Genomic DNA, 19,748 nt, shown 5'->3' with positions numbered 1-19,748 from the left:
AGGTATCGAGGTATTCAGCAGAGAAAACCCTGTTGACTTCACGCTCACGCACAGCTGGGATAGCTGGCAGCCAGTGGAGGGAAAAGCTGTCACAGACGGGCATGGATGATCAAAATCGGACAGTAATTCCAAGAGTAGCAAAGGTGATACTCTGAAGTGTAATGTCCTGGAAAGAGCCCTTCTGTCTGCCTAGTGGGGGCTATCTCTCAAGGTGTTTCTTTGCCCCCCACCACCGCAGCACATGAGTGACTTCAGAAAATGCAAATAATAGAGAAATCTCTACAGCTCAAGGGGCAAATCCAAGACATTTGCATTCATTTTCAGTTCTCTTTACCATTAAAAGATGCTTGGGCATGTGAATTATCTGCGAAAAGACCCATTCCCTTGCAAGAGTTAAGAGCTTTTGATGGGAACAAAGAGACCCTCTCATCTCAAACCTGCACAGATCTGCATAGATCAAGGCCAGGAAATGCTTGCATCTCCCCAGCAAGGGGCCTTAGAGGAATAAGCAGGTCTCTTGGACAAGAAACATCAGCAGAAAAGGGGAGAGTTGGACAAAAAACCAAGTCAAGTGTGCAACATGTGTTGGGCTCTGCACCTCTCTTCTGTGGCAAAGCAACAGTCTCAGGCTAAACTTGCACCAGCAGCAGTGCAGAATCAGGCCCAGAGCCCCTCTGACTGCTTTGCCAGCTGATGTCCCAGACAGATGGTGTAGCAACCCAATTTACCAGCCCCAGCAGTCTCTCTAGAAAGAGGAGCATAGCTGCTCTCTGAGTGCCATCAGTACACATTGCTGACTCCAGACAGCCTGCTAAGGGCGGCCACTTGCAGTAGGAATCCCCTTCTTCTTTGGACAGATCTGACATTTGGGGCTGGAGATGCAGGGAACTGCCTGTTTTGAGGGGATTGCCCACTGCAGGGAAGCAAGTGGAAGTTGTGTGTGTGATCCCACTGTTCACCATCCTTAGGGACTTTTTAACTCATCTCCAAATTCCTCACAGCTAAGTTGTCCCTCCAGAGCACCTACCCTTCCCACTGCCAGACACATGATGATGTGCAGTGGCAGGAGGAAGCTGCGCAAAACCAACCAGGGTGTTGGCATTTATGACATCCAATCCCATGGAGAGCTGTGCCCTCAGAGGAACATCTTGGTCTGATGCTGTATTTGAGGCTTAAGAGACACTTGGTCTGAGCTGAAGGTAACGACCCAAGAACTGCATGGCTGTGCCGACCACAACTCTGAGAGAGCAGACATCTGCTGTACTGAGCCCATCCCTTCAAGTATGAACACTGGGATGAGATCCCATCTTTACTCATGTGTGCAGGCCTCCTTAAAAGCTAACTGAAGCTCAAGCTTGCTGGTGTCTATCATTCCATCATGGAGCATCCAGAACAGCTGCCCACTTGCACTGAGCTCCAGTCATACTCTGCAGCCCACCTGCAGCCTGGCTAGTGAACTGGTCCCTCATCACCTAGTGCTTCTGGGCTGCAACACTACTTCTTTTGGACACCCAGAAGACAACCTAACGCAAACAGCCCTTGAATGTTACATCTTGCAGAAACACCTGCCACTACTATGGTGACTGCCTGTGGCCCAGTAAATAGGAATTTTTGTCTTTGCTAGCAGAAGGCCATGGACTTTGCACCGACACAATACCACAAGGTCTCAGGACGTCTCTGGGCTTGCTGTGCCCTGAGCTGGGTGTCCCTGTGATCACAAGCATCCCATGGCCAAGGACTCGTGCCCGACCTGCCTGAGCTCAGCGCTGGGGACACCCCGCATGGCCAAGGGCTGCCGCCCCGGGCAGGCACTGCCCAGCAAACACCAGATCTTGGTGTGCCCGGGCTGGAGCTGGGCAGCTCTGCCACTGGTGCTGGGGACCAGGGAGAGGGGAGCAGGGCATGGGGAGAGGGGGGGATGAAGATACCCCTGGGGGGACCCAAGAGTGAGGGGGAAGAAACCCCATCACAGACATCACACTCTTCCTGCTGAAGACCGCAGAGTGGTGATGGCTGCAGTGACAACCCTGATGTTTCTGCTGTAGGATGCTAGTGCCTTTGTCTGTAGAGCCTGGAGGGATGATGGCAGGCTAAGCGCCACACCAGGGAAAAGTAAATTATTAGGAAGATTTTTTTTCCCTTTTTCTTCTTTGGATTTTTTTTTTCCCCCCTTTTCTTTCCTATATAGCATTTTTAGCTATTAATGAGGATTTTCTGTACTAATTTGGACCATGGCTGTATGTAACTAACTGGACTAATAATCTGGACTATTATTAGATTGTTAAAACATTAATTAGGCAAGCTATTTTTGCTCATAACAAGACTTTGAAAGGAAATAGAAGGAACAACTTGGTGCACTCAGGATGGCAGTGAAGAGCTCAGAGGCTTAATCTGGTCAAGGACAAGGGATAGATGCAGCAAAGGGGACCAGGGCCCAAGGACCTTCAGAGCCAAGGAGAACTTCTCACAGGATCTTACCATAAAGTAGTAGAGCTGTGAGGACCTGGCCATGAACTCTGGTTTGCACTCAGCCACGCAGATCTCCACAAATCCAGCATGCTGGCTGGGCTTGGCCTCCCCCATCTCACATACTATCCTGTGGAGAAAATATCAATCAGAATCAACATTGGAGGGATTGTTGGTCTGGGTAAGATGGAGCTGGAGCAAACATCCCACACTGCTGGGGAATGGACTGTAGACTTAACCCATCCTCTCCTTTCCAATCCAGGATCTGAACTGTGGACCAAGTTATTCTTCAAAGAGTGGTGGTTTTTCGCTGTTGGCACTTGGTATGACAAGTGCTTAGCTGGTGTAAATAAACATAGCTTCACTTAAATATACAGACAAATGCTGGGCTGAGGTCTGACCCCAGGGGTAACATCTGTCCTCCAGCCCTGAATGGTGAACAGCTTTCCAGCTGTAAGGCTTACTGATCACTCCCACAAGGGATAAGCTGCTTCTCAGGACTGCTGCTCTACAAACTGGAATTGAACACCCTTGTGGCAGCTGTTATGTGAAAGATGAAGGATAACTTTAGGGTATATGCCATGAGGGTTACTTAAATATGCAATACAAATACAGCAATAAATGGTTTATTGGATCCTGAGCTGTAAGTAAGGAATGGTATCTTCCATTCCTCACTTCCAAGGTTGGGTGGAATGGACTCCTTAGACGACACTACAGATAGCAATGACTGTTATTAGGTGTGCTGTGGCCCACTGTATGCCACACACCCAACTTACTGCTCTGCTGGGATGTACCCTTCCACCAGCGGTTTGCACTCCACTCCGGCCACTTTGACGTGAGATGCAATATCTCTGAACTCCAGCCCCAGATTCTCTCCTCGGATGGTCACTTTGGTCCCTCCTTCACGAGGGCCCGTCACTGGATTGATCTGGAGAAACAAGTCAAGAAGAAAGAGAATAATCAAACCACTTATGTAAAGACATCAGCATCCTCTCAGGTGAAAGAAAAGGTAATATCAGGTCTCTTTGTGACCCCTACAGACACTCTGAATTATGAATGCTGAACAACTGAGGAACAAGCCTACTCCAGGTGCATCACTGGGTCCAGCTCCCTTGCAAATATATATCACACTTGCCCCAACCTCAGAGTATACAAAATTCTGCCACAGATCTCATTTACTCTCTTTTGACTACTTGCAAAACATCCAGAGATGAGTAAGAGATGTTTTCTAGGTAGGACCAAGGGTTTCTGGTGGTGCAGCTGAGCTCTGCACTTCATAGACATGAGCCACGGAGAGGCAAGAGTGAGGCACAGTGGAAAGAAATGAGAGAAAGCACAACAAAAGGACACAAATGCCTTCAGCTAGTCACTTTAAATCCTAACACATGGAGTTTTTGATCTGTTCTGGAGGTAGGTATTGGTCATGCATCCATACTGAGCCGAATATGTCCACATGAAAAAAACAGCTGAGACACAACAGAAACAGCATGTCAAATTAGGTATGGAGTAGGTGGACGGTGGGTGAGGCAGCAGCAGCAGTTGCTGTGTGCCAACATGTATTTCTGAAAGAGATCCAGCTGCCCTCACGGGAGAGCTGGGATCAGGAGAAGGACAGGCATGGGAGCATGGATGGCTTATTTGTGGGGTGGGAGGCCCAGGAGTCCCAACATGAGATGAGTGGCTATCCCAGCCATCCTGGTGGCTGGTAGCTGGTATTTGCATTCCAGTCTGGACCTTCACCAGACCCTAGCAGGGGTAGGATCACTACATCTTGCTCAGCAGTGGCTGTGTTGGGCAGCAGAGCCAAAGCACCATCCAGACTCCAGACCTCACCTCACCCTGCACCCAGTGCTATCACTGCGCAATATTTCTGGTCCATGCAAAGGCAGGGTGTGTGTGCAGGAAAGCACCCTGCATCACATCCATTACCCTTGTTCAGAGCCAGGTGGAAATTAGCATTGGACCTGTGTCCTCAACATTAAACCAAAATGGAAATCATGGGGCTGGCCCTTAATTATCTCAGTTCTGCCCTTCCAATTATTTGCCGTGCCCAAATGCTTTGCCATACCACTGGCTAGTTGAAAGGGGCTTCAAACATTGCTTTCAAAGGGTATTCCCTGCTGCCCATTCAGGATGCCATGGCTGCCATCTGCCAGCGTTGGCAAGGCTCTCTCCACAGTGAGTAAGGGGGAATTCCCTGTCTGAGGTCTGTACCCACTGGTCCACGGCTCTGCCAACTGGGAATCTAGGGCTGGCAGCTAGATCCTTGCATAGCAGTAGGACTGGCAAGGAAAGTCGAGGCACTGGCATGAGCAGGGCTGCACTTGACTGCTTCCCAGCACTGGGTCTGGCACTAGGGTTAGACTAATTTCCACCCAGAGGCCAATTTTTAGAAGGTCCATCTTTAATTAGAGGAAAGAGACCCTGGCATCTTTAGGGGATATTTTATTTTAGAATATTTAATTTTAGGTGTCGTGAACCACCTCCTGAATGAGTGTGCCTTTGCTCTGACTATGCAGGGAACCAACAGAGGTTAAAAAATTAATAGCACAGATGATCACAGACAAGTGCTCGGACCTGTAGGGTTGTGTAGCATAGACACAACCTCTGCAGCACAAGATCCCTGCAGTGGCCTGGTCTCAGGTCCAAAAACCAGACAAATACCACTTGAGCCAATAAAATCAGAACCATGGCAGGTTTATTCCTACTCCAAAAACCAACAAGATACTTAAGTCCTAAAAAGAAAATAGCATAACATTCATAAATCTGACAGGTGAAATGATTATTTGGGTTGACTGGAGATTTGGCCTTTGGATGGTCTGTGGTGATGAGGGTGATAGACACACAGAAAATGGATAAAAGGAGAAAGAAAGAGAGAGGCATTTGTGGCTATTTTCCAGGAAATGAGAAAAATATCTTAAAAAATGAGAATAAAAATGAAATTTCTATTCCAGGACAAACTAATATTGATTGTCTCAGTTGAGGACTCAACATTGAAAACTTGAACTATTTTCCAAAAATGAAAATTCCAAAATATTTTTATTCTGAATCATTAACAAATATCTATTCAAGCAAAATTTTCTGTTTGAAATACTTATTTTGCTGACATGAGTTAATCCTCTCCTGATAAAACACTTTATATGAATGTTGCTGGAAGGCTAGAATATATAGTATCACAGAATCATAGAATTATTTAGGTTGGAAAAGACCTTTAAGATCATCAAGTCCAACCGTTAACCCAGCACTGCCAAGTCCAACCACTAAACCATGTCCCTGAGCACCACATCCACGTGTCTTTTAACTACCTCCAGGGATGGTGACTCCACCACTTCCCTGGGCAGCCTGTTCCAGTGATTGACAACCCTTTTGGTCAAGTATTTTTTCCTAATATCTGATCTAAACCTCCCCTGGCACAACTTGAGGTCATTTCCTCTTGTCCTATTGCTTGTTACTTGGGAGAAGAGACCGACCCCCACCTGGCTACAACCTCCTTTCAGGTAATTGTAGAGAGTGATAAGGTCTCCCCTCAGCCGCATTGTGACCGGCCGCCGACTGGATTTAACTCCATTCACCACGACTCTGGGCCCAGCCATCCAGCCAGATTTTTTACCCAGCAAAGCGTACGCCCCTCCAAGCCATGAGCAGCCAGTTTCTCCAGGAGAATGCTGTGGGAAAGAGTGTCAAAGGCTTTACTAAAGTCCAGGTAGACAACATCCAAAGGCTTTCCCTCATCTGCTAAGATTAGCCAAGCAGGACCTGCCTTTCATATGCCCATGCTGACTGGACACGATCACCTAGTTATCCTGTACATGCTGCATGATGGCACTCATGATGATCTGCTCAATAACCTTCCCTGGCACCGAGGTCAAGCTGATAGGTCTGTAGTTCCCTGGATCGTCATTTCGGCCCTTCTTGTGGATGGGCGTCACATTGGCTAACCTCCAGTCAACTGGGACCTCCCTGGTTAGCCAGGACTGCTGATAAATGATGGAAAGTGGCTTGGTGAACACTTCCATCAGCTGCCTCAGTAGCCTTGGGTGGACCGCATCCAGCCCCATCACCATACCAAATACAATCTAATATATACTCAAAATGAAAAAAGAAAGACAAACTAAAATTCCCATATTTTATTTTATTTCCTTATGTATTAGACACACTTTATAAGAGAACTGAGTTCCCCATGGAATATTTTCATTCTGTTTTGTGGTATTAAACTTACGATTAAATGGTTTTTACTTGTTCTAGTAAGGTAGGTGTCTAGTAAGCTAGGTCTGTGGTTAATTAGGGCTCATCTATGCTTGAAAGAGCTTGCTAGCATGGGCAGTACATCTCATAGCAGGTCAAAAGAGGATTTCTTTTCTAGTATTTTTCACTAGTATGACTAGTGTCATTACTCTGAGTAAAAGAAGGTGCAGTCGTGAAAGTGAACATCTTGCTAGAAAAGTCCTTTTCTTTAGAAATAGGGGTAAGTTTGAGACAAAAATTTCACTGCAGAAGTCACAAAAAACTCAGTGGAAGCATCATCCTACCTCCATCTCTGTCTAAAGCACGTGATTTTTAAAAATTCTTGCTATGACTCAAAAAGCATCAACAGGAAACTTCCCGGAGTGAAGCCAGCACAGCATCTCTTAACTCCTCCCTGTGACATTTTTAATTTGTAAAGTCCAGCTTCAAAACCCACTTATTTCCTTAAAACAGGAGGGCCTGGGATTCTTCCAGGAGCACGTGGGAGATTTTTGGACCCCAGCTCATTGCACACCCTCAGATATGTACAAGAAGAAGGTGTTACCATGCTGTTTTCACAACAAGAGGGAAGGATCCTGTTTCTATCACAGGTGCAAAAATGTGGAACGAGACTTGTCAGTTTTGGAGAGGAAAAATAACAAAAGAAAAGCTGCCAGGAGGCCTCAGCTTTCTCTTGAAGACCCAGAGCTGCGACACTGCATCACAATTTACGCCTTCCACTCATATCAGCCTAATGCTGCAGCTTGTCACTCTTAAAGGAGGTTTTGTGGCTCAGCGAGTCCGTAAGTCCTTTAATTTCACTGAGTGGCAATATAAATGCAAGAGCTAGTAAATAAGTACGGGTTATGGGAAGCTCTGTGCTGGGTGTGTGTGTGTGCCTGTGCAAGTGTGAGTACGCGTGTTGGTTTCTCCTCCTTTGGCTGCACAGATACTGCCCTGGCTCCTCGCCAGAATATGCATGCTCTTACCAACTGCTCCAGACCTACCATTAGCTGCAATATATATCCAGTCACTTGAGATTACTTCCATGCTAATAGCTCAGAAAAAGACTTTCCAAGAGCTACTTATGATTGCACCAGACAGTTGGAATATTTCATGAGCGAATATTGCGATGATCTGTTCGAGCTTTGGGAGCTGTTGGAGAAAATGTCAGCAGAATTGGAAGTATGTCCCCTCTGGAGCTGTAGGGAGGAGAATGAGTACTTTGCACTTCATAAAGAGACTGTAGATGCAGGGTTGGGGTCAAAACACGGCAGAGAAATGTGGATGGACCTTCAGAACATCGTACTACTGCATGATCATGTCCTTGTGTTTTGGACTTCTGCTTTAGTTGGTCATCTGTCAGCTTCCTAATACCAAACTCTATGAAACTGCAAAATCTCTGAAACTTTCCCAAGGTTTGAGAATCTGAAAAGATTCAAAAAAGGTTTCCCCCAGCTCTCAATAATTTTCAAGGCCTCAAAGCTGAACTTTCAGATGTAGCTGCTCATTCTGGCTGTCTCTGGGTTTGGTTTCACAGCTTCAGGGATCAAAATTTCCAGCCCCAGATAAATCCAAGTGCAGTGGAGACTTCCACCTTGGAGACAGCAGAATGTGCCTGGCACTCCAGCAGTCCAACTGAATGTGTACTCTGAGGACTGATGAATGACAGGGAGATGGATCGAAACACAGTAAGGGGTTCCTTTCAGTGGCATCTGGGAAAAACAGATTCTGCCCAGCCTTTGCTTTGACAAAACTTTCACACATGGACATTGATCCAGGGTTTGTCCATAACACCCACACTTTTTGATTCTTAACCGAATACAATTGAAAAAGCCTTTCTTGCTTTGTAGGAAAAAAACCCACCTAAAGTTTCATATTAAACCACAACCATGGAGGCTGGATTTTCCTCCTTTGCATTTCTTCTTATCTTTTCTGCCTCATTTTCTTCCTTACTTTTCTTATTTGCAAAATAAGGCCCTAGCCATCCTGAAAGGGTACTCATGTTAACTAAGGCATGGTGACTGAGAAATGCTTAAGGCAGGAAACAGTTGGTGAGAATGGAGCCCTCATTGTCAAGGCTCCGATCTGTCCTGCTGCCTGCCCTGTGACCCTGAAAATGGTGCCCGTCGTTATGGCAAAGGGATCCTAAAACAGCAGACAAAAGTCCCTTTGGACTGCAGGCCTGATTTGCCTCCCTTGCCTTCTCTTCCTTCCTTTGCTGCCTCTCTCTATGGTCTTTTTATTGTCTTATCTCCCCTTTGTACCTCTGCCCAGCTCTTCCTTTGGCCAAGTCAACACAATCAAAAGGAAACCTTCTAAAGAACACCATTATCCTGCAGGTCCTTTCCCCTAGTCTTGCCCTCATTCTCTCTTTCTCACTTAATAGGACAGGTCCAAACTTAGTTTAGTCCAGGTTTGATCCTGCCTCTTCCTTGAGCCTTCAAAGGGGGAAAGCTGACAACTTGTACAGGGCTTTGTCTGCTCTGTGGGGGAGTTCTTTTGCTGTGCAAAGTCAGCCTGGAAAATAAAACAGTGTTACTCTGCTGGAGTCAGTGGACTCTTGCTTTTTTCTGGACATTGACTTTGTCCATGTCATGCTGTCAGGAAACATGAACTACAACCTGCCCCCTTCCTTGACCCCCTGTCAGCAAAACTCAAACTACTCTGGGATCCCTCAACATCTCCTTCTCAACCAGGCTTGCCAGAGAGGCTGTTTCAAGAGACAGTTGGGCTCCTTTGATTACCCACACTCACACTGTCCGTTTGAGATGCCCTGGAGCATCTTGTTCCTCAGATTGTACCAGCAGACTGTTTGTGCAACTGATTCATGCCCACATTGACTATGGTGGGAACTCTGACACCCTGATCACCTTTGTGTTGTAGACACCTGAAGCTATGTGCCTACCTTTGGAGGCCACCAAGGCCTCTCATCCCCAAAGACACCTGGGGCTTTGTCTGACCCAGAAGAACTCAGCCTCACCAACCCAAAGACAAATCAGGAAAATAAACCAAGGAAAGGGTATGAGAGGGAATACCCCAGCTTCTTGCAGATCCATGACTTACATCCATGATCTTGGGGTTGGTGCATTTGCCCTTGGTGCTGGACAACTCCAGCCACTGGCTGTCCTGGGCTGGGCAGTGCTGCTTCAGCGTGCACTGGTTCTGCCCCTCACACCAGCCGCACTCGAAGTCCGGGTCAGCTTTCAGGCACAGTCCACAGCTGTCCCGCATGGCCCCACACTTGTACAGGTGAACTGCAGGGACAGGAAAACAGAGAGAACATGAGAGATGTAGACAGCATGGGAGAGTGGTGGGATGTCAGAGAGCAGAATGAGGAGCAAGAGAGGGGAAGGTGTTCTGGGCTGCTTATCCCAGAGGCAGGATGGGACCTCTTCAGGGGGGTAAATAATGAGGGGAAAAATGTTTACATCCTTCTGAAATACACTGCACTTGTCAGCGTTCACCCCTCATGAAAGATATTTTTGAAAGCTGCGAGCAGAAGGAAGGATGCTGTCCTCAGTAGGGTGATGAGCTGCAAGCAGGAGGGTGGGGAGGAAAGATGCCTGAGCAGTGACTTGGCCTCAGTCCCTTCCTTTTTCAGAGACTGTCTGAATGCCATGCAGTGCCACCTATAACCAGTCTCAACCTCAGCCCTTCATTCTGAAATGATTTTCTAGACTTCGTCTACCCACAACTTAAACTTGGGGATTTGCCTGGTGTGCCACCAGAACTGGGTGCTAAGGTAATGTCACTCAGGTTTCCCTTAACAGAAATCTTAAGATATAATAGTAAATCCATAATGGTTCACTATGAGGCTGAATCCAGGGATTCACAATCAGCCTTTCCCCCTTCTTCTGCTCTACAAATTCAGTCTGCTTTACACTTTGAAGTACTAAGTTGATCCTCCTCTAATTCAGACAGCAATGATTAATGCTTAGTTCCATCTTTGGCTGCTAAGTGATTAGAAGCAGTCAAAGCTTTTTCCAAATAAAGCCTAAAAACGTTGCAGTCCTCCTAAGAAATAAGATCATGTTATTTATCCTTATTTTACAGATGTGTAAACTGAAACCTGGGTTGCACAGGGAGCTGATAGCAAAAGTCTCCTCCCTGAAGGTGAAGACAGTAGAATCAAGGCTTTCAGACTTGCTTTTTTAGTATTTGTGGGCATGTTGGTGGATTTCTTTATAAGATGGGGGGATTTTCCCTTTGTGCTTCTGTTTTGCTGTGTCAGTAGGTTACTAAAGCCTTGTCTGTAGTTATCACTATACACAATCCCAAAGCTCAAAGGCTTTGGATATGTGCGTTGAAAAGCTCTGGCAGTCTCTTCATACCTGTATCCCAGAAGTCAGCAAGTATTGATGAATGCGAGGAAAAGCTCAGAAAATTTTGATTTCTCCAGGTTGGGTCCAACAAAAGTTTGCAAAAGAGCTGTCAACCACAGTGAGCTACAGGCCTCCTGGGATACAGCTCTTTCCTTAATTTTCTGTTAGATTTTGCCAAATTTTCTGAGTTGCTCTGCTTGCAATGCTATCAGTGAGTATCTCTGGAGGCACTTCAGTAGGCTTGGTTTAGTTCAGACCAGCCCATGTGATGCTGGTTATGAATGTAGTGGCATCTTTGTTGCTTGAAGGCAGTGTACCCCAGTGCAACTTCGCTTAGGAAGGCACTGGGTCCAACCCTGCCTCTGCCTCTCCCTCTCAGTTCTCCAGAGAAGAAGGTCTGTTTGTTTGCAGCACTGTCCAAAGCCCTGCCACGGTTTTGTGTTTGCTTGTAGCCACTATATTTAGGCTAGTAAATAAAGCTCTCCTTGAGAGCATGTGCTATGCCTCCGTGTGATACATCCATGTGCACATGCCTAAGCTCTCCTCCTGACCCAAAACGTAATGGTATGATCCAAACTACTCATTTGAGATAGATAGCCACCAACCAGTGCCACTTTGCAAATTTTTCCTAGTCGTTACTTATAACCTTTTGGGTTCGAATATCCCAAGAACTTGTAAGCGACTGCACTAAAGACTAAGTACCACAGATGTTTCTTGAGTTCATCCCCTCATCTGGTTTACGTTAATAGCACAGACGTGCCTAACGACACAATCATCATGATTATGAGATTGACTTTACTCCTACATCACCTAGCACAGCTCAGTACTGCCCAAAAAAGGGTTCACACTCTTGGTGTGGACCATGCTGCATCAGAAAGCTCAGCCTATAATAGTATCAGAAAACTAAGCAGGACGGGGCAAATTCCCAAACCCTGACCTCCAACCCACAGTGTTAAAGGCTAGCACAGTCCATGGCACTGTTTGAGCCCATGAAAATTAGGACCGTCCTGACAAGGCCTTGGCACAGCTTGGAGAGCAGGAGAGAGGACAGACAGCTTCAATGTGAAGAGAGGTTGGCAGTGTGAACGTCGTTTGTACCACGCTGCTGGATGCCAGGGCTAGACAAGGGTCTCCAGCCTGTTGTGTTGAGTGGGTGTGTTTAACCTTAAAGAGCCACAATTTTGGGGAGAACAGACTGGCTATTCAAACCCACTGGCTATTCAAGCCAGCAGAGAAAGACATCACAGAGGTGGGTGCAGGGGGAGAAGGATGGGAAGGGATCGTGCTGTGGGGAGAAAAGTTGCCTTCTGTATTGCTTTCCAGCTTCGGTGTGGTGTTGGTGGAAACCTCACCCACCACCCCTCAGCATGAGTGTGGGTGTGAAATGGTGTGAGAGGAGCATGGAAGTACCTGATGGGGAGAGACGGAGTGGGAGAAGATGTGGAAAGTGTCCAAGAAAAGAGAAGGTAAAGCGAGGGAGGGAGAAACTTGTGAGAGGTGGTGATGTGAGAAGGAGAGAGTCTGCAGGTCTGAGCTGTAAACGCAGAGCAGCTGACAAGAGAGGTTGCCTGGGGGAAAGGCCTCAGGGTGGCTGAGGGTGATGGACAAGAAGGAAGAAGATGTCAATGGACTGTCGATCTCCAGCAAAAATGCCTGCCTCAGGGTCTTGGCTGGACGTGCAATATCCCTCTGTGAGGGGCACATCAATCCTGTGCCATCGGTGGTGGTTAAACGGAGCCAGGCTCTGGGCAGGAGGTGGTTTTCAGTCCTTTGCCATTATCATTTTATTTTGTTTGGACTTTTCCCACTGGCAAGCTGCAGCCTTTCTCCCCACCCCCCTCCATTACCCTGTTCATGACTACATTGCCTCTGAGCAGAGAGCAACCGATCTCCTGGCATGTTAACTTGAAGAGCATCGCTGCAGGAGAAATAAAGAGGGGGAGAAAGCTGGAGAAGGAGGGGCGTAAGAACAAGACACAAAAATGAGGGGAGAAACGGGAGGCAAAGATGATGAAGGAAGAGGGAAAGCAACACAAGTGGGAGGGAGAGTCGTATTTCTCAGGTGCGGAGAGAGAAGTGTGTGTGGGAAACACAAAGCACACAAAAAAATTGGTAATTTGCAGAGTGCAGAGAACAAGTATGCACCAGACAGCACGGGGAGATGGTGGCGGCTTTGTTAAGTGTAGGGAGCGATGCGGCCCGTTGCTAAGGTTACCGCTTCCAAGGACAAGTTGAAATAACTCTTTACCTTTGTTCTGTGCTGGGTTGTCAATGTTGAAATTCCCGTTCCACACGACCGTCAGCTCCACTGGCAGGCTGTTAATCTCCATCCCTTCATACGAGTACTAGAAGTGGCAGAGGAAAAACAAAACAAAAAAAACCCAAACTCAGGCTTACATGGCGCCCAGAGGTGGGGAAGGGATAGGACGAGGCAAGAAGTGGTGCTGCAAGTTGTAAACAAGAGAAATGGAGCTGTCAGCTACTTCCCTAATCACCATTACCTGCCCGAAAGCCACAGGATGCTCTCAAAGTTGTGGTTCTCCATAGAGCAAGCCATGCCCCTCTCAATAGCCTGCTTAGCTGTTAGGTGAATAGTCCATGATTTAAGCATATTTATTTGTAACTGGGCTTATCTTGGAAATCTGCCTTCTAGGTGTTGAGCTTAGCTCTGAAGAATATTTTGCCAGCTCTTAGATGCACCTCTAAGGTGTACATGATGCATCCTAATATACCTCTGCTGTGTACTCCACAGATGCTGAGCGTATATGTAAAGTTATCTATGTTAGTGATATTTTGAAGAACTCTTGGAAGCTGAGTGAGGTCTCAGAAAGCAGAGAACAGGAATATTATGGAAATACCTTAAAAAAGGGGGAAATGGAGGTTCTGTGTAATTATAGACCTGTCAGCCTAACTTGGCTTTCCAGAAAGAAAGTACATCAAATTATTAAACAATCAATTTATAAGCACCTGCAAGATGATAAGTTGATAAAAATCAGCCAGCATAGATTTGTCAAGAGCAAATTGTGTCAACCCAATCTAATTTCCTTTTTTGACAGGCTTAATGGCTTTGTGGATAAAGGGGAGGCAGCAGATGTGATTTATCTTGATTTCAGTAGGGTATTTGCTACTGTCCTACAGGAGATTCCTATAAACAAACTATGGAAATATGATCTAAAAGAAGCCACCATAAGGTACATGCAAAAGCTGCCCCTCCCCCAGAAAAAGAAGTCAAATAATTCAATGTCACGCTGGGAAGGTGTTTCAAATGGAGTAATGTCCTGGGTCTGGCATTATTCAGTATTTTCTGACTTAAATGATAGACTACAGATTTAATGAATGACACTGTTCTGGGAGAGGGTGCAAGAACATCCAAAAGCAGGGTTAGAATTCAAAACAAACTTGACAAACTGTAGAAACGGGCCAAAATCAACAAAGTGAAATTCAATACAGGCAAGTACCAAACATTCTTCGGTAGGAGAAATCAATGCAAACAAATACGGAATTGGAGTGACTGGCCAGTGCTTCAGGAAAGGGTCTGGGGACTACTGCAGATCACAAACAGATTGTGAATCAACAATGCCATATTGCTGCCAAAAAACCAAGCAAATCTCATTTGGGGACGTACTAGATAGAGTTTGTTAAATATGTAAGCCCCAGGAGGCGATTATTTTTCCATACTCAGAACCAGAAGGGCTTCAGCTGGAGTAGGAGGTATCCAGTTTCCAGCAAATATGTATTAAGAAAGCCATAGAAATCTTCTGAGAGGGTTGGACAGACTTAAACAAACACTTGTCAGGCGCAGTCAGGGTACAGAGACCTGGCCTTAATGAAGGAAATGGAAGCTGATCTCTGGAGGCACTCTCCACTCGGAGAGCTCTCTGTACACATGGTGCTTAGCATATTTTTTCAGCTAGATTTTGGTTTATCATAAGCCAGTTCACATAGGGTTCACCCAGTTGCCCATCAGATCCCACTGCCCACGTCCCGCAAAGGCTTCCATCCAACACTTCACCAAAAGGCAAAAAAACCTCATAATGGGAGAGGAGAAGGCTACTTAAAGGACAGAATGGGAACAAGGCAAGAAGGGGAGAGACATTTAATGTCTGCTACTATTACTGACCACAGTGCACGTGAGGATTTATCTTCCTGAGATCTGGAATCTCCCACTGCACTGGGATCTATTGCGTAACAAACTCTCACTTTTAAAGAAAAAGAAGTTTTCCCCACTACAAGGTTAAATATAATTAAGATGTCTGGTTTTGTTGGGTATGTCTTAGAGACCATTGAAGAGTTACCCATCACTTAAAGTCTCAGCGTGGTTTTCCACAGAGATACCAAAACTCTGAGCCTTTAGAGGTAGGTTTTTCTGTGTCCGTTAACTGCCATGTAACTGCAGAGTAAATCATATAAGATGATTTCTGTCCATTACGACAGAGTGAGTGTTAGTTGCACGGTAATTTCTCTTTGGACAAACTAAACACAATTAACCACTAATCTGCAAGACCCTGTGATTACAATCTAGTTGTAGGGTATTTATGGGTATAAGCTTTGCGGTTACCATGGAAGTAAAGAGCAGCCGCAGGTTAGCAGAGTCCTTTGCAATAGGGCTGTACCCGCCAGTCTCATTCAATATTAGCATTTTTATGACACTTCTCGGTGTCACTGCCAGCAAGATGCAAGATGATGTAGAGCCGCTTGGACTCACAACACTGGCTTTTCACAGCTTTTTGGAGCTAGGAGCAAGGATGGGGAGACAGGAGTGGGAAGGAGGGAGTCTGAAAAGTAGAGTATAATTAATCATCTGCCACTCAGGAGCTTTGCAAATGCCTGCTTTGCACAGCACGTTGTAAATGCTAATTGGGAATGGGAAAGAGCATATACTGGTCCCTTTAAGTCAGAAGTTGAGTCTGTGGGTGCCTGCGAAAGTGATGCTGTCTGCCATATGTGTGTGCTGGGATTTAGCTGTTAGCAGAGCCTAGACAGGGCTGCCACAGGACAGGCAGCTGGAGTCCCCCAGAGTCTTTCATCCCACCAAGGATTTGAGCACCAGCAGCAGGAGCCCAGCTGGGATTTTAGATCTTATCTGTCTGCGGCACCGGGGGCAAACACATATTAGAGTTGTTAACTCAGCAAACTTCATCCAGAATTGGAAACGGATGCAAGGGAATAAACAATGGGATCCCCGTGGAAGAGCCCCAAGGATGAAGCCAGCTGGGGGCTGGAAGGAAGATGCTCACGCTGCCATGCCCAACCTGCTCAGACAGCTCATGGGCCGCATGGCAGCGAAACAGAGGTCTTTGCAAAGTAACAGCAAGTAAATGCTCCGTCATCTTCAGACCACAGGAGCTGCTAACTCATTGTGACCCCTGTTCAAAGTCCACTGAACTCAATAGGAGTCTTTGAAAAGGATTCGCTCGGCTGTAACAATAAGATGGAAATATATTTCAGAGAAGGAAAAAGGGACGATGTATCGATCTCCAGGACTAATAGCAGAGCTTCTCAGATACTCCTGCTAAGAGCATTCATACCATTAGGACTTGTAGGTATGTGTTGCCCTGCACAACTTTCTATAGCACAGGAAAAACTGTTCAAAAGATGTAAATCTGACCCCTAAATCTGCCAAATCTGGATTCCTGCCATGCAAATCAAATCAAAGCAGAAAATTATAGGCAATTTAGAGGCCCAAACTGAAAAAGAGGGGCTGCCCTTCCAGAAAGGCAGACCGACTCTCATCAGGAAATACCAAAAAGCTGCTAGAAGGAGCTGTTGTAATTCACTGGAACAGCACAGCCTGTTTTGAACTCCCAAGTACCATTTCTTTGTCTCTTAAACTCTTCGCTACTATCAGATACTCCTGCAACACAGGCTGAGCCCATCACATCACTTATCCATTTTTCCTTGTAGTTAGTGGTTTAACAAATTGTACACAAGCTACTATAAACACATTGACTGGTTTGCTATCCTCAGGCGGAGAGGATGGCTGAAAAATCACAGCTATCAGTTCTGCAACAGCTATGCAAACATTAGCAAACATTAGCTGTGGAAGGATAGTTTGTATTTCAGAAATCTGCAGATTCCTAGTTCCTCTGGGCATCCCGTTACCCTGCATTAGGGGAACTCAGCTTCACAGACCTCTGAGCTGTGCGGTTTGTGCAAAGCCGTAGCCATGCCTGACCTCGTGCTGCATCCTGCTGAGATGCTATATCACTGGGTAAAGCCCTTTGGTAGTTTGGCTTGGGCACATTTAGGATGACAAATGAAGAGCAATTATATGATGTTTCCCCCTTGTACCTCAAACATGTCCAATAGTGTGGAAGCATCTGCAGACAAACAGCATTTTAATAGTATTTTAGTGTTAGTCTGTTTTCCCCGACAAGGCAAAAACCCATTTTTGTGATTAGAGCTTGGGCCTGGGGATTGATTCCTGTATCTGGCTCTGCCACCAACTCCTTGTGTGATCCCGTGCAAATAATTTGCATCAGTTTTCCAGGCATGATCTATAGGAAGAAAACTTCTTGTCCACAGCCATCCCCTCTCCTTGGGCTCTTTGCTTCCCAAAGCTGTGACTGAATTTTTATGTCTGGGTATGTCCCAGGACAATAAAGCCCACATCATGATTGGGAGTTTTCTGTGATATTTGAATGCAGATAAATAATAATGCTGCATTATAAAAACTGAGACATTTATGTACATCTCACAGTGCTGTGCTTGTCTTCCTTTGGCCACCCATAAGTGTGTTTTCCCATGACTTCTGTGAATAGTTCCTCATTTTTTCCCTGGCTCTGGTTTATTGGGTTTTTTCATCACTCCCTCTACTGTGTGAGCCACACTGCAGAGTCAAATGCCTCCGAGATCTTTTGCTCAAGTGCAATGATGTGACAAATATATCTGCTTTTCCTATCCCTAAGTTACACAGCACTTTCAGCTGTACCATCTCAGGTCTCGCAAGACACAGACCTGAAGACCTGAAGGTCTGAAGACACAAGTGAAGGACTTGAGGCAAATTATCAGCAGGGATTTTGCTGCTAGAAATCAGTGTGTGCTGCCTGTGTGTGCCAAGGCCAGGCAATGGGCAAGCTCACACCAAGGCAGAATGTGGGCTTAGTCATCGAAACAGGTAATGGCAATGAACATGGCATGGTCTTCTCTCACCCATCTCCCTGTCCCTCATGCAAAGGCTGCTAATATTGGGCTGATTGCAAGTGCTGGGGCACCCACTGTTTCCCACTGGGGAGATTGCTCTCTGCCCTAATAGATCTAGCAATTTCAGCCATTCCTGCTGACATTTTTACTTACTTATTTATATGCCTCCTTGGCTCTCCTCCTTTTCATTTCCTCCCATCACTCTGTGCCCAGACTGTCGGCAGAGCTATCATAAGTGCAATAAGGAATGGCAGGCAGGGTCTCTCTGAGTGATAATTGTGTGCCTTGGGCGGTGTGATAGAGGACAAAGCCCAGAGCTGAGAGTCTCAAACCACTTGACAAGAACAATAATTGTCCCGAAGCGTGCTGCCTGCAGTGACTTATTGCTGTTATCAAATGAAATATCTCCAGGAAAGACAGAAGGAGAGACAGAGCTGGTTATTGACTGGACCGAGCACCTAGGTACCATTAGTGCTGGATATGACATTACTTACTGACCGTCAGATAGGCTGGTCCCACCTGGGTGTCCCTACAGCATCCTTTAACCGAAGTTGGAGACACTTAGAAAAGCGCCTGCTCAAGATGGTTCTGATCTCAGTACCCTGGTGTAAATCCTGAGGGACCAGGGAGCGGAGAGCAAGAGTTAAGGCTTTTTCCTGATCCTACCCTGTGTGAAAGCAGGAAAACTCCTGCATTTTGTAGAAATTACTCTCCAAGAGCTGAATTTGAGCTCATCGATGCCTAGTGTATGATGGGAGGGGGTAGATCTTGAGGCTTATGAAGGAAAACAAGCCAAGAATGATTGCTTAGTCTAGCATGCATCACCAACAGAAAGATCTGCTGGCAGGGTAGCATCCCTTCAGGGACACACCATCACAACACATCCTCCCACCCTCCTTTGGATCTTCTCCAAGCCTGCAATGCAGGTGCTACATTCAGTGTCTCATCCAGCAACTCTGCTGAGTAAAAAGCTCTGTCAAAGGGGGCTGATTCAATTTGCAAACAAGCTCATACAGCCGTTTCTAAAGCCAGGTGACCCTTGGAGCAGAGGCTTATTGTATCGCAGTGGCTCCAGACTGAATGCTAATTCTGGCAGGGAAGAAAATAATCATGATGGAGACATATCTACAGCACTCCTTCCCTATTGTCTGTGTTCTCTGCCACCTGCTCAAACAGAGATGGGGCTTCTCTGTTCCCTTTTTGTATCTGTATGAATGTTTCTTTCCTTTGTCTGGCTCTCCCTTCCACATCTCTTTCTCTCAGTGTCTGGTAAATTCAGAGCAACAATGAAATAACATGTCTCAGAGAAAAAAAAAAAAAGAAAAAAAAAAAAAAAAAAAAAAAAAAAAACAAAAAAAAAAAAAGAAAAGAACTCAAATCAGAGAGTCAAAGTGCCTCGAAAAGAAAAGGGAAGAAAAGGGAAGAAAAAGGAAGAAAAGAAAAGAGAAGAAAAGGGAAGGAAAGAGAAGGAGGGGCAGAGAGAGAGGAAAAGGCAGAGAGAGAGGGAGACAGGAGGCAGAAAACAGGATAGAAAATAGTTGAGTTTATTGCAAAATAAGCTCTCTCCCTGGAGAAGAGAGAGGTCCACCA

At 46.0% G+C, this 19,748-nt stretch overlaps 1 protein-coding gene across 2 annotated transcripts in view; it reads right to left on the bottom strand.

The window, feature by feature from the left end:
- Positions 1-19,748, bottom strand: part of PLXNA4 (plexin A4) — a 454,032-nt gene that overhangs the window by 72,202 nt on the left and 362,082 nt on the right. For both annotated transcript variants that reach the window (XM_075757480.1, XM_075757530.1), the window contains exons 11-14: positions 13,264-13,360; positions 9,757-9,947; positions 3,243-3,394; positions 2,479-2,596 (exon numbers count right to left, since the gene is read on the bottom strand). In XM_075757480.1, coding sequence (XP_075613595.1) covers positions 2,479-2,596; positions 3,243-3,394; positions 9,757-9,947; positions 13,264-13,360 — 558 coding nt within the window. The remainder of the gene's footprint in view (positions 1-2,478; positions 2,597-3,242; positions 3,395-9,756; positions 9,948-13,263; positions 13,361-19,748) is intronic.

This window comes from Balearica regulorum, chromosome 1 (genome assembly GCF_011004875.1).
Source record: "Balearica regulorum gibbericeps isolate bBalReg1 chromosome 1, bBalReg1.pri, whole genome shotgun sequence".
Taxonomy (NCBI): Eukaryota; Metazoa; Chordata; class Aves; order Gruiformes; family Gruidae; genus Balearica; species Balearica regulorum.
This window is presented reverse-complemented; position numbering and strand designations above follow the sequence as displayed.